This window comes from Wolffia australiana, chromosome 7 (genome assembly GCF_029677425.1).
Source record: "Wolffia australiana isolate 7733 chromosome 7, ASM2967742v1".
NCBI lineage: Eukaryota > Viridiplantae > Streptophyta > Magnoliopsida > Alismatales > Araceae > Wolffia > Wolffia australiana.
Genome location: NC_135841.1, coordinates 18,992,034 through 19,007,267, shown reverse-complemented (window position 1 = coordinate 19,007,267; position 15,234 = coordinate 18,992,034). Strand labels below are relative to the sequence as shown.

The window sequence follows — 15,234 nt, the reverse complement described above, 5'->3', positions numbered from 1 at the left end:
TGCTACTCCGCCTGTCGAGCCGTCATGATCTCTCCGGCAACTCTCCGCCCCACCCGCTCTGACTCACCGCTGACCATCAATGACACTGCACTACAAGCCACCGCCGACGAGGTACACCGTCCTCTTCCGTCGCTCGTTTATTTACCACTTGCAATATATTTTCTTCTTGACTCCACCGTGCTTGGGCTAGGTAGGTGAGAGAGGACGAATTGAGAGAACTATGATCATTGAGTGTCTTACCGGTTTGGATGAGTACGTCTGTTATGTGCGAGCCCTACGGATAGATTCCATTCGGCCATAGATGCCTTTATCTCTCCGACAAGGTTTGAGAGGCCACCATCATCGTCACTTGGTGACCCCTCCAAGATAGGAGCTCGACGCCTCCCTTGAGTTGGAGCCTGCACGTACGACACGTAGGACGCATTCATCTAGTCGTAGTTACATAACCCGTTCGATACCATCATCACTTATCGGCACCGAACCATCATATTCATTGTTGACCGGACGACGTCCTAGATGAGGTCCGGCATCACAATAACTTTTCTAATGGCCTTAATTCAGGACCCCAACTGACACATTGTTGGGCTCTAGAGGCCTAGATCTAGATGAAGAAATCAAAACGATACGCAGTAGAAGACTTTTGCGAATCGAACGACATCATTAAAATCATTGAAACGATGTACCTTTGCACGGATCACATATGTGATTTCTTGGATCCCGGAGTGAGATGAGTCGAGCTGCTCACGTGTGTAGCCTCTAGATGTATTCACGCGAACCTCGACACGTCGGATCTCCTCTTTCTCGTTAACGAGCCCCGCACTTTCTCCGACGTCGTCGTTACGTCGTCCCGATCCCATCGGGGAGGGAGTGGGGGTGTTGGGAGATGGGAGAAGAAGGGGAAAAGCCCTTGAAAAATTCTGGCCTGGGTGAATTTCGTTCAAGGCCTTCCCCTATTTATACTAAGTGGGTATTTTTTATAGAACCCCCCAAAACTTAAGTATATCTTCCGACGTCCAAAAGACCATTTGCGTGTGACCCTCTAGGCCCATGTATCAGTCTAGTTAACAACTCCAACGGCCCATTAACCTTTATTGGCCTTCCAAATTAATTAAATATATCATCATATAGATTAATTAATGTTGGATCGATTTAACCCAATCGATAGGTCGAGTCTCCAACACGCGGGGTGCCAAGCTACACCTCGTGTCCTAGAAGATACAAAGGAGTGTGTATCGACTTACTCATGGAACCTGTTCATCATCAGTTATCGTGTATATATAATCCCTCATCCACTTGAAGCTCCTTGGACAACTTAGGGTATGGTCAACTGTCAAACCCTAATCAATCATCCGAGTTAGTACTGATGTATTCGAAAATCATCGGAGAACTCTTCTCCGATACTTCACTGCCTTGGCCAAGGACTTCATCACATTGTCTTCCTTGAGCTGTCACCTCTTATACTGAGAGTGGACAATCCCATCTTGACCACTCAATCTTATTCGTGAACTTCTTGATGTACCCGAACTAAGACCGTTTAGAATCCCATGATTAGAGACTCGTTGGTCATAGTCAAAGTACAACCGCCCATCCACAAGGCGTCTTTGGTGTCTCAGGTCTAAAGACCACTTACACAATTGTGACGTGAATCAACTTGATTGACAGTTTGGTGTAATACCATTCAGAGATTCGTACGGATCAATTCAGTAAACTGTTTTCGCTAAAGAGCACCCACTATCTATCCTTAGTGTCTCCACACTAATGGCTACAGGAACGGCCATACTCATCACATGAGTGAGGCTAGATAGTGTTATTTTATTTAGATACTTCAATGTCCTTCTTTTGTATCCTTCAAATAGGAATATTTAGAACACATGCTTAAAGACTAGTGATCTCCGTATTGCGATCTCATCATAATTCATCAAGTCCGATCATGTATTAATGGACATCATTATACGCATCACACATGCACTATAATGAATATATTCTATTAATGAATAGGGAACGAGATGTGGAATGTGTGATTGGCTTGCCTGCCACATATATTTCCATAAATAATATCCTTTCAACTCAATAAGAAAAACATTTACGGTATATTCTAGGGCTAAACGAGATTTAAGGTAGAGGGCCAGGAACAGAACCAACCCATAGATTCCAATCAATCCATGCAGGCCACCGACTTAAAGCTACATGCCACTAAACAACAAAACCCCAGAAAAAAACTATGTTCAACATGGAAAAATAATCAATGTTATCATGATACTATCACCATATGCCTTGCAAAGTTTACCATCCAGTGGTCAGCCTCATCTAGATGGTTCAGTTCAACCATCATTTAAAAAAAAAATAAAACACCCACAATTTTCTAATAAAAGGCAACATGCTTAGCTATGATCATCTCATTTCATCTCGATAAGGAAAACATTTGGAGCAAATTTTGGAATTATGCAAGATTTAGGGTAGAGGGCAAGAACAGAAACTAACCCACAAAATCTACTTAATCCTTGCAGACCACCAAGTCAAAGCTACAGGCCACTATAAAACCAAAACCAAGAAATATCTGCAACATGGTTAGCTACGGTTATATTATTTCAACTTGATAGGACATTTCGGGGATGCACAAGTTTTAAAATGGAGGGCTAAGAATAGGAAGTAACCAAAAGAATCCAATCAACCCATGCAGGCCACCGAGTCAAAGCTACATGACACTAAACAAAAAAAACCTAGAAACATCTGCGACATGTTTTGCTATGGTTATATTATTTCAACTTGATAGGACAAACATTTGGTGTACATTCTAGGGCTGTATAAGATTTAGACTGGAGGGAGAGGAACAGGAAGCAACCCACATAACCCAATCAACCCATGCAGGCCACCAATTCAAAGCTACATGCCGCTAATGTTCGCCCAACTAGTATCCGTCCCTCATCCGGTATCGGACAACCAATATCCGATATCCGGGAAAAATGGGAAGGTGCCGGATATTGGGCGATATCTATTTCTGAGGGTTAGACGGATATCGGTACCGGATATCGTAGGTGGAGGGACGCAACGGATACCAGATATCAGATATTCGGTTTTCGAGATCCTGTTATCGGTTTTCGATATCCGGATATCGGTAACCGATATTCTCTTATTTTTTCTCATTCCATCGTAATACCATATGGGAAATTTCCAAATTCTTTTGAGGTTTAAATTTGACTCAGCCGTCATAATTTAAATCCCATAGCGCCCACAGATGCTACGCCTTGAATAATTTAGATATGTCCCTAGCACATATTATATTCAAATGTAGAAATTAATATGTCAAAATTGCAACATACTTGTGGGCCACAATTAATATTTTAACAAAATTAATATAATGGAATTTTACGAAAATAAAAGTGCATAATATAATTAATATTTTTAATAGATGATAGAAATAGTTAGTAAGAGGAATAATAAATTTGACAGTTTAATAATAAGCGGAGAGTGTGAGATATTAGTAAAAGGGTTATTTTAGATTTACATTTAAGATACAGGGGTAAGGATACTAATCTTAGCACGATATTTAATTATAATGATTATTCATTTTGGGTGATATTAAGACTATATATAGGATAGGATAGAGAAATATAGTAATGACGGATATAAAGATTTAGAAAATAGGGAAGAGGTGTATTTATTTTTAGTAGAAGATAAAAGGAAGGACATAGAAGAATTGGGATAACAATTAGATAGATTAGGGAAGAGATTATTTAATTATATAAAGATTATTTGGGCGATGTACATTATGGTCAAATGTCGAAATTGCAACATACTTGTTGGCCACAATTAATGTTTTAACGGAATTAATATAATGGAATTTTACGAAAATAAAAGTGCATAATATAATTAATACTTTTAATAGATAAAAGAGATAGTTAGTAAGAGGAATAATAAATCTGACGGTTTAATAATAAGGGGAGAGTGGAAGATATTAGTAGAAGGTTATTTTAGATTTACATTTAAGATACAAGAGTAAGGATACTAAGCTTAACACGATATTTAATTATAATGATTATTCATTTTGGGTGATATTAAGATTATATATAGGATAGGATAGAGAAATATAGTAATGACGGATATACAGAATTATTAATTAAGGAAAAAATTCAACAATTTTTTCAGGAGAATGTTGCAAAAAATTTAATTAAGTTCTCCCCCACCTTTAGGTGCTTCAATAAGTCTATTTAACCTTATTTATATTATTAAATAAAGTGCAGATTTGAATTAAGTATTTTACTTGTATGGTTAAATGTGAATAATTAATTTTTGAAAATTCAAGAAATTTTTTGGAAAATGTTGCAAAAATATTTAATAAATTCTCCCCCACTTTTTGGTGCTTCAACATGGTTCGTGGAACCAATATTTATAATACTAAATAAAGTGCATATTTGAACTAAGTACTTGTTTGGTTAAGTGCAAATTATTAATTTAGGGAAATTCAACAATGTTTCATGAAAATGTTGCAAAATTCAATAAATAAAAATATAAAATTATATACACGGTCAAGTCTAAATTTTTAACAAAATTCACTAAATATATAGGACAGTGGTGCAAAGTTTTAAACAAAGGAGGCTTTGTTAAAAACACACTCTTCCCCTAGGAATTTGCCCACGGCTCTGTCAGAGGTTTGTGCTTACTTGGTCGTCACCTGCGTAGCAAAAGTTAAGAAATAAATAATGATGATACGTAAAAAATGGGAAAAATGTAGTTCATGTACTTGATGTGTACCTCGAGCACATGCGACCACACCATCTTGCTCATCATCGCCATCCAAATCCAGCTCAACGTCAGTGTACCATCATTTGTTGTCCGCACAGAGCCAACATTTCACAATGATGAGTGTTTCGATGCTTATCGACGACAAACGTGATCTCTTGTACGTGACAATAGCATTACCCACCGAGAACATGCACTCGGCAGGAGCGCTTGTCTCACATACGGACAACAGCTCCCTTGTAATGGCTGCAAGTAAGGGGAAACGCTTCACCCCTATGCTGGCCCACCAGGATAGTGGATTGAACACTCCCTCATTAGGCCCGACCTCCGTTTGGTATTGGTTGAACTCGTCCCACGTCGACCTCATTGACGCACGTGCCGGTTGGACTTTCTGCATAATGTTGTGAAGCCAAGTGTCCAACTCTTTACCTCTTGAGTGTCCCTCTTTAGCGTCCCCTCTTGGTCCATGCCGTGGCGAGTCACATGGTAACAAGGATCGTATGTATGTGATGATTGCTTCTCGGATGCCTGGACGGAGCATTGACCCTTTGTGGAATGGATCCATCAATGCCGCTGTGGTGATTGCCTCATTCACCCACAAGATCTCTACATATTGTGCAAGCTTGCAATGCATCACCTTACACGCTTGCGCCATGTTGGAACAATCTTCTTCATGCAACCATCATATGCTGGTGAAGAAATTGCCATCTTCAATTTGCTGGACCACTTCCTCCATGTGTTCTTTGAGGCCTTATATGAGATATAGTACATCACATATCGCCGACGTCACTATCTTACAAACATGGTCGGTGGATGCGGCGAAACATCCAAGGATGCGACAAAACTCTTTCACCAACTCCCACTTGTCCTTCGACATCTTTGTCGCCATCCCCTTCCGGCCAAAAGCCTTCGACACTTCATCATTACATCACGCTTCTTCACGGCGGTCTCTAGCATAGTGCTGCTCCTTCGGGTCGGACAGTCAAAGACGACCATGTTGGAGTCCTCAACTTCGGGGTCGTCTTCACATGCCTTTGCATAATGTTCTCTTTGTTGCGTAGAGCTTCGAATACTGCACACTAGTGTCCGCACCTTTGCAATTGCATCACCCAAACATAATGGCCGGTGTGCTCTGTCATTGTCGTCAGATGCTGAGAACATATCCCCAAGTTCGTTGTCCTTGTCGCTGCCGTAGTGGTTTGTTGTCCTGGTCACGTCGCCTTCTTTGGGCTCTATAGCTTGAGCCGAAGGAATGCCGAAGCTTTTTATTGCCGCTTGAACAACAATGTTCAGAATGTGTACAACACATGGGACGTACCTTCTGGCACTAAAGGTCGGGTTAACGATCTTTATCTTCCTTGCCATCAATGCTAACATCCTCTTATTCGCCGTGGCATTGTCAATAGTCATGGCGTAGACCTGCATAAATATCGTCCACATGTAAAGTCATGAGTTTAATTAATAAGATAAAGTTTACCGCTGAATGCTGACCTTCAACCACAGACAAAATTCTTCTAGAGCCTAGAGAATGATGGCCGCCATGTTTTTCCCATCGTGCTTGCCGATAATTTCTTAGATGGCAAGAACCCGCTCTCAGTACACCCATTTATCGTCCACCCAATAGACGGTGATGCCCAGTAGTCCAGTACCGTTCTCAGCAGTCCACGCATCTATGGTCAGTGATACTCGGTCCACGTTCTCCCATAGCTTCTTCACATCTTGTTTCATGCGACCATGCATTTGGATGGTCCACTGCTTAATGACCTTCGCACTTGGAGGATCTAAGTCGAGAAGTGTCGCGTAAGGCCACATCTCCTTGAATGCGACATTGTGAACAATGCTCCATGGTGAATCAGTCATGCATATAAACCGTGCAATGACATTCTTTGTTCCCTCCATCGTATGCCCTCTCGTCGGCCATCGCTGGCTTCACTCCCCCTGTTGTTTGATTTGCATTTTATCGAATAAACGCGGCTGATCAGGGTCTACCAACACCTCGCCCTTAAGCTCCGCGTGACGAGCTGGATGTCAAGCTTTGAAGTGTCGCCAAAATATGTTGGTGCTTTTGTCGGCCTGCCGCTTTATCGCTTTTCTCTTAATGTGCGGGTTCGTCTCCCGGCATAGTAAACATGTGTAGTATCCATTTTCCATGTGTTCGACGTAGTCAATGATGACTGAACAATTCGAACGAGGGTGACTCTGTACGGCACGAGAAGTTCCCGCGTCCGTACGTTCAGGACCTATAGCTCCGGACCCAGATCTTTCTTGGGTTGGGGCACTGCCTCTGGGTGGGTTCATGGTTCTGAAGGCATAATTTGGTAAGCCATGGTTGTTTAATACGGCATCACATGAAGATAACGTAAAAAACAAATAAGAAAGAAGAGTGGGGGAGAGTGCGAGTAGAGAGGGAGAATTGGAGGTAAAAAAATAAGAGAGAAGAGAGAGTGATAGAAGAGTGGAGAAGAGAGAGGCAGAATTAGAAAGTGGGAGCGGGTGAGAGGAGAGGGAGAGTTAGAAATAAGAGTAAAGAAGTTACAGAGCATCAGAGACAATGAGAGGAGAGAGGGCAAAACAGAGAGTAGAGAGAATGAGAGAGAGAGAGAGAGGGAGAATTAGAGAGTGGGAGAGAATGAGAGGAGAAATGCAGAATTAGAGGTAAAAAAATAAAAGAGAAGAGTGAGTGATAGAAGAGTGGAGGAGAGAGAGGCAGAATTAGAGTGTGGGAGAGGGTGAGAGAGGAGAGGGAGAGTTAGAAATAAGAGTAAAGAAGTTACAGAGCGTCAGAGACAATGAGAGGAGAGAGGGCAAAATAGAGAGTAGAGAGAATGAGAGAGAGAGACGGAGAATTAGAGAGTGGGAGAGAATGGGAGGAGAGAGGGAGATAAAAAAGTTTGCAATCAAATATAACTCAACAATTGCACAAAATAAAAACCACAACCCCACACATAATGAAATAAAAAAGTTTTGCAATAAAATAAATAAAGATAAACTCCATGAAAAATAATGGGAGCATTGAGCAATGATCCGATGCCAGAGGATGGATCCATCGGCCTACTTGCAATCAGTTATCAGTATCTGATTGAATGTTAATCAAATAAGAGTCAGACTCTTATCAAAATTTTACACCACCGATCAAAATTAAATTATTATTAAATTCAGCTTTGAATCGTAAATTTGAACCAGAGGTCATGATCAGATATTTCATTGTGATATGAATCCATTCTAATTGATATCAAATTATGTTTAGAGTCTGATTTGATAGAATCATAATCTAATAAGAATCTGATCCAAAATAGAGATCTGGATAAAAATTTGACTATGAACATAATCTGATTATGAACAGTTGCACTCCATTTAAATTCACATTCTGATAAAATGTCATACCGGAGAAGAATATGACTATGATCAGAGTTTACTCTGATTATAATCAGATTCTGATCATATTCCACTTATGATTGGATCTTTGATCTTGATTCTGATCAAAATTATGATTCTCAAAAGAGGTTTGCTTTTTATCTGTATCTAATAATGATTGGTGTTAAACCTGATCCGATCGTAATATGAATATTTTCATAATCTATCTCTGATTATAATTTGACTGTGATCAAGGCCAACTTCTGATCAAGATCTCTAATCAGAATCACACGCTGATAACATTTTAAGCCTGATCAAAGGTTTTGATCAGATGATACATTCTGACCAGCATCCTCATGATCATAGTTCAAATCTGATCGTAGTAAAACACTGATCTAGTTATCATACCTGACCAGAATCTGACTACAATCAGAGTTCAACACTGGTTATACAGATTCGGATCGGAGTCAACATCTTATTGGGATTTTTGATCTAGACTTTGGTCAAACTTATAAATCCTATCAGAAGTTCTGATCAAAGGTTTCCTTCTGATATGAATATCATAATGATCAATGTTAAACCATAATCAGAATCTGATATCAGATATCTGATCAGAATCTTACTTCAATCATAATCTATTGATGAACATAATTGGGTTGTGATCGACGCCAACTTCTGATCAGAATATATACAAAGAACATCTTTTATCCCAATGCTATAGCATTGGGATGCAATGCTATAGTCAATTTAACTATACAATTGAGAATCAGCGAACAAAATAAAGAAAATTTACAAGAACTAAGCGACATAGAATCAGAGCGTTAGAGGCAAAATAATAAAAAAAACCGACATCCCAGACGAACATGATCTAATGTACCCGCGAGTCCGCCATCCGCCGATTCCGCCGATGCTTCCTTCCGACGCTGCCATCCACCGTCCACCGTCCACTGTCCGCCATCCACCGATTCCGCCATCCGCCGTCTACAGTTCTCTTTCCGCCTTTCGTGTATTTTGGATTCAAATTTTCAAATCCAAAATACACAAAATTACCTTAAGAATAAAATTCGATGTGGATATCGAAAACCGATAGCCACACCAGATATCCGATGTTGTCACCCTCCCCCTTGAGACGGAGACGGATGCCGACATCGAGACGGATATCGATATCGGATATCGGCATTGTAGCAACCGATATCCGATACCGACATCCTATACCTGGATATCGAAATGAATGGATACCGGAAATTGCCTTTCCGGTATCCGATACAGCATTTGTCCCAATACCATCATCCGGTGGTATCGGGACGGGCGAACACTAAAACAACCGAAACCCAGAAATATCTGCAATATGTTTAGCTATGGTAATATCATTTCTACTCGATAGGTCAAACTTTTGGAGCACATTTTGGAATTACGCAAGATTTAGGGTAGAAGGGCAGGAACATGAACCAACCCACAGAATCCAATCAATCCATGCAAGGCACCAAGTCAAAGCCCCAGGCCACTAAACATCCAAACCCCAGAAATATCTCCAGCAGGCCCAAGAAAAAAACTAAGGCAGATCACCCTCCACGTGGTCAAACCCATCACCCCCCTCCTCAGCAGCCACAAGAAGCGATACAGCGACTTAACTCCACTCCGAGACGCAGAGACAAGGCCACGTAATCGCAATAATCGTCTTCCATTCATTCTCCCTGTCTCCGATACTAAATATTATCGCCTCTCCCCATATCTTTTCCTCTCGTCCCGTTGAAAGCGCGAGAGAGAAACAAGGAATGAACAAGGAAGAGGAGACAGCGGCGGCGTCGCCGGAGCGCCGCCGGGCGCGCGCGGCGGGCGAAGAGCAGACCGCCGCTGCCACCGCCGCTGCCGCCGGCGGAGAAGAAGGGGAGGAGAGCGGCAGAGACAGGCTGAAGAGGCACAGAATAGCGGTGGCGGGTGGCGTGTGGATTCCTGATACGTGGGGGCAGGAGAAGCTGCTCAAAGAGTGGATGGATTGCGCTGCCATCGATCGCGCGCTTGTCCCTCAAGGGCTGAGATCTGCCCGCGAGGCTCTCGTCGAGGAGTGCCGCCAATCCAACGGCGGAGGTTTCCCCATCGAGAGTCGCTGTCTAAGCGCCTGATTAACAACCTTCTTCTTCTTTATCTGTGCTTTGTTGTTCGTCCTTGGACGAGATACTGAGGGAGTGCCCTCTTTTCTTTTCTTCTTTTTTTTTCTTTTTATCCGTTTCTGAGATTCTGGGAATGGATTTATGGATACGAACTGTTGATAATTATATCTGGGTTTTATCGATGAGGAAGGATTCGTGTTCTTCTGCGAAGTTTTCTTCTGGTTTTTCTGGGTTGTGGTGGGTCGCGTTTGGGGGAAAACGGGGATGAACGATCGGATTATGAACCGGTTTTGGGCTGAGGAAAAGCGCGATTGCCGGCTTTTTTTATCGATTATTGTGGTTTTTCTGGATGATTTCGCGTGTAGTAACGTTTGTTTTTGTGGGGGTATTCGGATTGGGGGAAACCGGGGATAACGATCAGATTATGAGCTGCTCGAGGCGGAAAACAGAATTTGGCCAAATGAATGAGTAGGCGGGCCGACCAAAAATGCAACTTTTTTGTTGGGTCCCGCTTTTGTTTCCATTTATGAGGTTTTTCTCGATGATGTTGATGATATGATCTTGCATGTCGTATCGGAGGCTTCTGGGGAGGACTCAGATTCTGAAAAAGCACGACGAAGGATCAGATTATGAACCGATCGAGACGAAAGTGACAATAATTTATCGAAATGAAGACGCGGGCAGCGTCAAAAAGCGATTTTTTTCAATGGGTCCCACTTTGTTTGGCGATATACGTGGTTTCTTCTCCATGAATTGAGATTAAGAACTGATCGAGACGAAATTAGGAGAAATTTGCGCATTGAAGTTGGGCAGCGTAAAAAAACGATTTTTTTTGTTGGGCCCCACTTTTTTTGCTCTGGGTTGGACCGAAACTCGCTATTTTGTTGGCGTATCCTTGCAAAGCCCCGTCTGTGTTCTTCGTTCTTCGTTCTTCGTTCCTGTTCGTCGTGCCCTAGTTTTCACTGCCATGCCTTGGTACAGAGCAGTGGCGAAGCCGTCGACTGTGAAGAATCTACGGAGCAATGGGTATTACTCTTGCGCGCTCGGAGCGAATCGGAATGGGGAGATTAGCCCTTTCTCGTTCTTGTTATCTTCCGGATCGGAGAGGAGGTTCTCGTCTGAGGTTTCTGCTTCAGAACAGATGAACTTGATCAAGCTCCTGAGGGAGAGGACGAGCGCCCCGATCAAGGCCGTGAAATCCGCTCTCGTTGACTGCAATTGGGATCTCGGTTCTTGTCTAAACTCTTTTTAACCCGAATTTTTTGAGTAATGCGGTGATTTTTTGCCTGAAATCTTCTCTTCCGTCGTTTTAGATGCCGCGCAGAAGGATCTGAGGAAGAGAGGGGTTGTTCTCGCGTCGAAGAAATCGTTAAGAACCGCCGCCGAAGGGCTGCTCGCGGTCGCCCATGGCGATCGCAAGGCGGTGGCGATCGAGCTCAACTGCGAGACAGATTTCGTGGCAAGAAACGATATATTTCAGTCCCTGGTCAGCATCATAATTCAAGAAATTATTTTCTCCGCTTCGTCGAATCGAGCGCGACGACGAAATTACAGTTTTTCTTGAAAATGTTCATCGCTGTTCTTGCAGGCATCATCCATTGCGAGGATGGCACTGTCCGCAGAAAATTCTGATCAGACATTTGGTCCAGAACACTTCGAGGTAGATTTTTTTTCTTTTGTTGGGTTTTTTTGGTTTAATCGATATTTAGCACAGATCGAAATTCATTCTCATTGCAGAACCAAAAGATTTCTTTGGATCATCCAAAATTAAACGGCGAGATGACGGTTCATGGTGCAATTACAGAAGTGGCGGCCATGGTGGGAGAGAATGTAAGATTCAGACGAGGGTTTGCCCTGGAAACGTCGTCAAATGGGATCGTCTCTTCTTACCTCCACACAAGCCCTCAACCAGGTATATTTCTGAATTTAATGGAGAGGGAAAATTAAATAATGATCTTTTGTTCACGAACTAACAAGGCCACTTCACAAGAAATTGAACTTCAGTGCAGTTTTTGTGGACGATGACAAAAAATTGTCCTCATTGCCGTCATCATCCAGATTCCCCTCATTGTCTGCAGCTTGAGTGACAGTGACAAATTCATCATCATCCTGCCGCGGACAAAGGATGACAACGATGATAATTTCTTTATCATCTCTCATCATCTAAGTGTAGTTAACAAAGGGGCAGTGAAGAGAGATAACGACACTTTTCGTTCTTGCATTTACTTTCGTAAACCTAACTGATTTCACTCAATCTTTAAGCTTTTTACTCTCTCAACCAGGTCATCATAAGAAAATACTTTGAAATATTTCCGTCGAAGTGAGTAATCGCACTTTGATAGGATCCTCAACCTATCTAGGGTAGTTTCGTCATATTAGCCCACAAGGGCATTTCAGTCATTTGGTTATTGTGTATTCCTTGTGATCTTCTCTACCTCGCCGCATCTTCTGGCATCTGGTACCGGGTCTATCCCTGCCTCATCAGTTTGACCTCCTCTCGGATCATTCCCGTTTCTCCTCTCTACCCTTGGAACTTCTACCTCGCCTCGTCCTCTACTGCCCTCCGATACAAACCTAGATCAATGATCGTATCGCACTTGACATATAAAAATGTAAGGTATACATTTTGAAGGCATTCGGTTATCTAGTGAACATGTAAGAAACACTTCGCCCCTTTTGCTCGTCGCTTGGCCTCCTGATCCTAAAGTCACGCCATTGCGCCAAAAACATCATCATCTTCATCATCATGGCAAGGAATATGATAGGAGCGAAGGCAACTTGTCATCATCCTCTCATTGGTGATGGTGACCATACTACTTTGCATGAAAGAGATGGAAGGAAACTATGCAGGAGATAAAATCCGTAAAAGTTGCATGAAACAAAAAAACGCTAAGTCGGGGAAGTTTCCTGTCTTAATTGGCATCAAGAACATGGTTTTGGAAATACTATTGGGGAGCTAAAAAAACGTGTAATGGTTACGGTATTGGTTGTTCATTTTAATTTTTCCCATTAGAAAATGCTAAGACCCCAGCAACAGGGCCACGCTTTCATCCAGTTGGCTTTGGCGTCGAAAGAAAGCTCCAAACAAGAGACAATTCATGTAATCGAGAACCTTGACTTGGTCAAAATTGATAGTTTTTGCTCTGTGCCCCCAATTTTCTTCATTCCAATGCCTTTTGTAAGCAATACTTTGATCAAATTTCTAGTGATACCAAGTCACATCAATCATCCCTGTGGGTCAAGCTGGAAGACCGATGCACAAAAAAAAGTTTGACGAAACTAAATTTGACTAAATCAAAGGTTTCAGGCTTTATCAAGTTCTTTTTGTTTTGAGTTTTCTTACGATGATCAAGTCAATTCTAAGAATATTGCAAATCAAGAAGCAGCACCTGGCTTCTAATGGAAATGCTCGTTCAAAAAATTTTATGTACCATTTGTATGTATTTTTTATTAGGGTTAGGGCGGATTGCTGGACTTCTAAGTCTTGAAATTGAAGAAGGAGACCCTTCCCTCAATCCTCTTCGTCAGGCTGGGGCATCATTAGCCATGCACATCGTGGCGGCCAAGCCGCTGTTCTTATCCAAGGAGCTTGTTTCGTCTGAAGCTATAGAGGCTGAACGTGAGATCCTCAAGTCTCAGGTAACATGAGAGTTTATTTATTTTCTCATCTTTTTATGAAAATATACTTGATTAACATCAGTCCCTCCAGGCGGAAAGCTCTGGAAAGCCGCCCATGGCTATCGAGAAGATGGTCGAGGGTCGCCTGCGAAAGTACTTTGAAGAAGTAGTGCTAATGGAACAGAAATTTGTGGTTGATGATAGCCTCACCATCAAGGTCTCTTCTCTCTCTTTCTTTCTATCCATTCATAAGTCTTTCTATTTGTCTGTCCATCCATCCATCTATTTATCTGTCTATCTATAAATCCTTCCATCCATCCATCTTTCCATGTGTCTATATGCCCATCCATCAATCCATTCCTCCATATGCCCTTCGACATTCCCTTCTACCTAATTGTCTATCTATCTATTCATCTCTCTCTGCTGGTGGGTTTTATCTCCGACGATAATTTCATGCTCTTACATAGTTGCTGTCATTTGATATCTTAGGGTAGATGAAGAAATCTAAGCCGACGCTTCTCATTTTATCTGCAGTCAATGCTGAACAATCTGTCAAAGGAAGTGGGATCCAATGTCAAAATTGGAAGTTTTCTCAGGATGGAGGTTGGGGAGGGCATGCAGAAGTAAGCTCTTCCCCTATGTGTGCTGACCTTGAGATCCCACACACGTAAGAAATAAGTATTGGTTTGTAGATACGTATATACAGCTAAGTTGACGGGATAATTCATTAGGGTTCATGCCCTAATACTGGTTCATACTGCAGGATAGAAGACAACTGAAGCCAACATTCACTTTATATCCGGAAGTCAGCGTCAATATTCTGGTATTTTCATTGTCTGCTAGTTCTGAAAATTAGCTGAGTTTTTTCTCTTTTTTCTGGGTCTCGCGTCCAGCAACCCAGAACCGGCTGGGAGCTCTTAGAGATCTGCCCACTGACACTCACGGCAGAATTTTGCATGAAATAAATATTTTAATTGACCTCAAATCCGCATTTCAGAGCAGTACATTGAATTTTAGGCATAAGAAATAACATGTTTTCAATTGATTTTTACCCTTTGACATGTTTTCTGAGCCTTTGATTTTCAGATGACTCTTTTCACATTTGCTACACTTGTTACTGGATCATGATCGCATTTGTTACTGTATTTCTCAAATTTTGCGGTGTTTTTGATTACTCTTGCTGATCTTTAGGGTTGTGCCAAAATGCTGTAAAGTCGTTCTAAAAGTGATAAAATAATTCTGTGATGAGCTATGATAAAAGCAATGCTTTGTTTGTCGATGCAGAAAAATACTTAGAATCAGCCAAGGTCTTATTTTCTGCTATACTTTTCACTTCCTGCATTTCTCTGTGCAGGAATGTAGCGTTTCATGTAATTAATGTCCATTTTTGGGGTTGAATGTGAAAGTAATA

General features: G+C 41.7%; 1 protein-coding gene across 1 annotated transcript; it reads left to right on the top strand.

Moving 5' to 3' along the window:
* Positions 1-10,213: 10,213 nt before the first annotated feature.
* LOC144705488 (translation elongation factor Ts (EF-Ts)) lies at positions 10,214-14,876 on the top strand. The gene is made up of 8 exons (XM_078578193.1): positions 10,214-11,434; positions 11,519-11,691; positions 11,794-11,865; positions 11,943-12,117; positions 13,660-13,844; positions 13,915-14,040; positions 14,358-14,490; positions 14,587-14,876. Exons 1-7 carry the CDS (start codon positions 11,173-11,175, stop codon positions 14,448-14,450), a joined length of 1,086 nt encoding a protein of 361 aa, XP_078434319.1. The 5' UTR covers positions 10,214-11,172; the 3' UTR covers positions 14,451-14,490; positions 14,587-14,876.
* Positions 14,877-15,234: the final 358 nt, after the last annotated feature.

Coding starts and splice junctions, on each gene's coding strand:
- LOC144705488 (XM_078578193.1), top strand. CDS start 11,173: ATGCCTTGGTACAGAGCAGTGGCGAAGCCGTCGACTGTGAAGAATCTA. Junction 11,435..11,518: donor TGACTGCAATTGGGATCTCG/GTTCTTGTCTAA, acceptor CCGTCGTTTTAG/ATGCCGCGCAGAAGGATCTG. Junction 14,041..14,357: donor ATGATAGCCTCACCATCAAG/GTCTCTTCTCTC, acceptor TTTTATCTGCAG/TCAATGCTGAACAATCTGTC.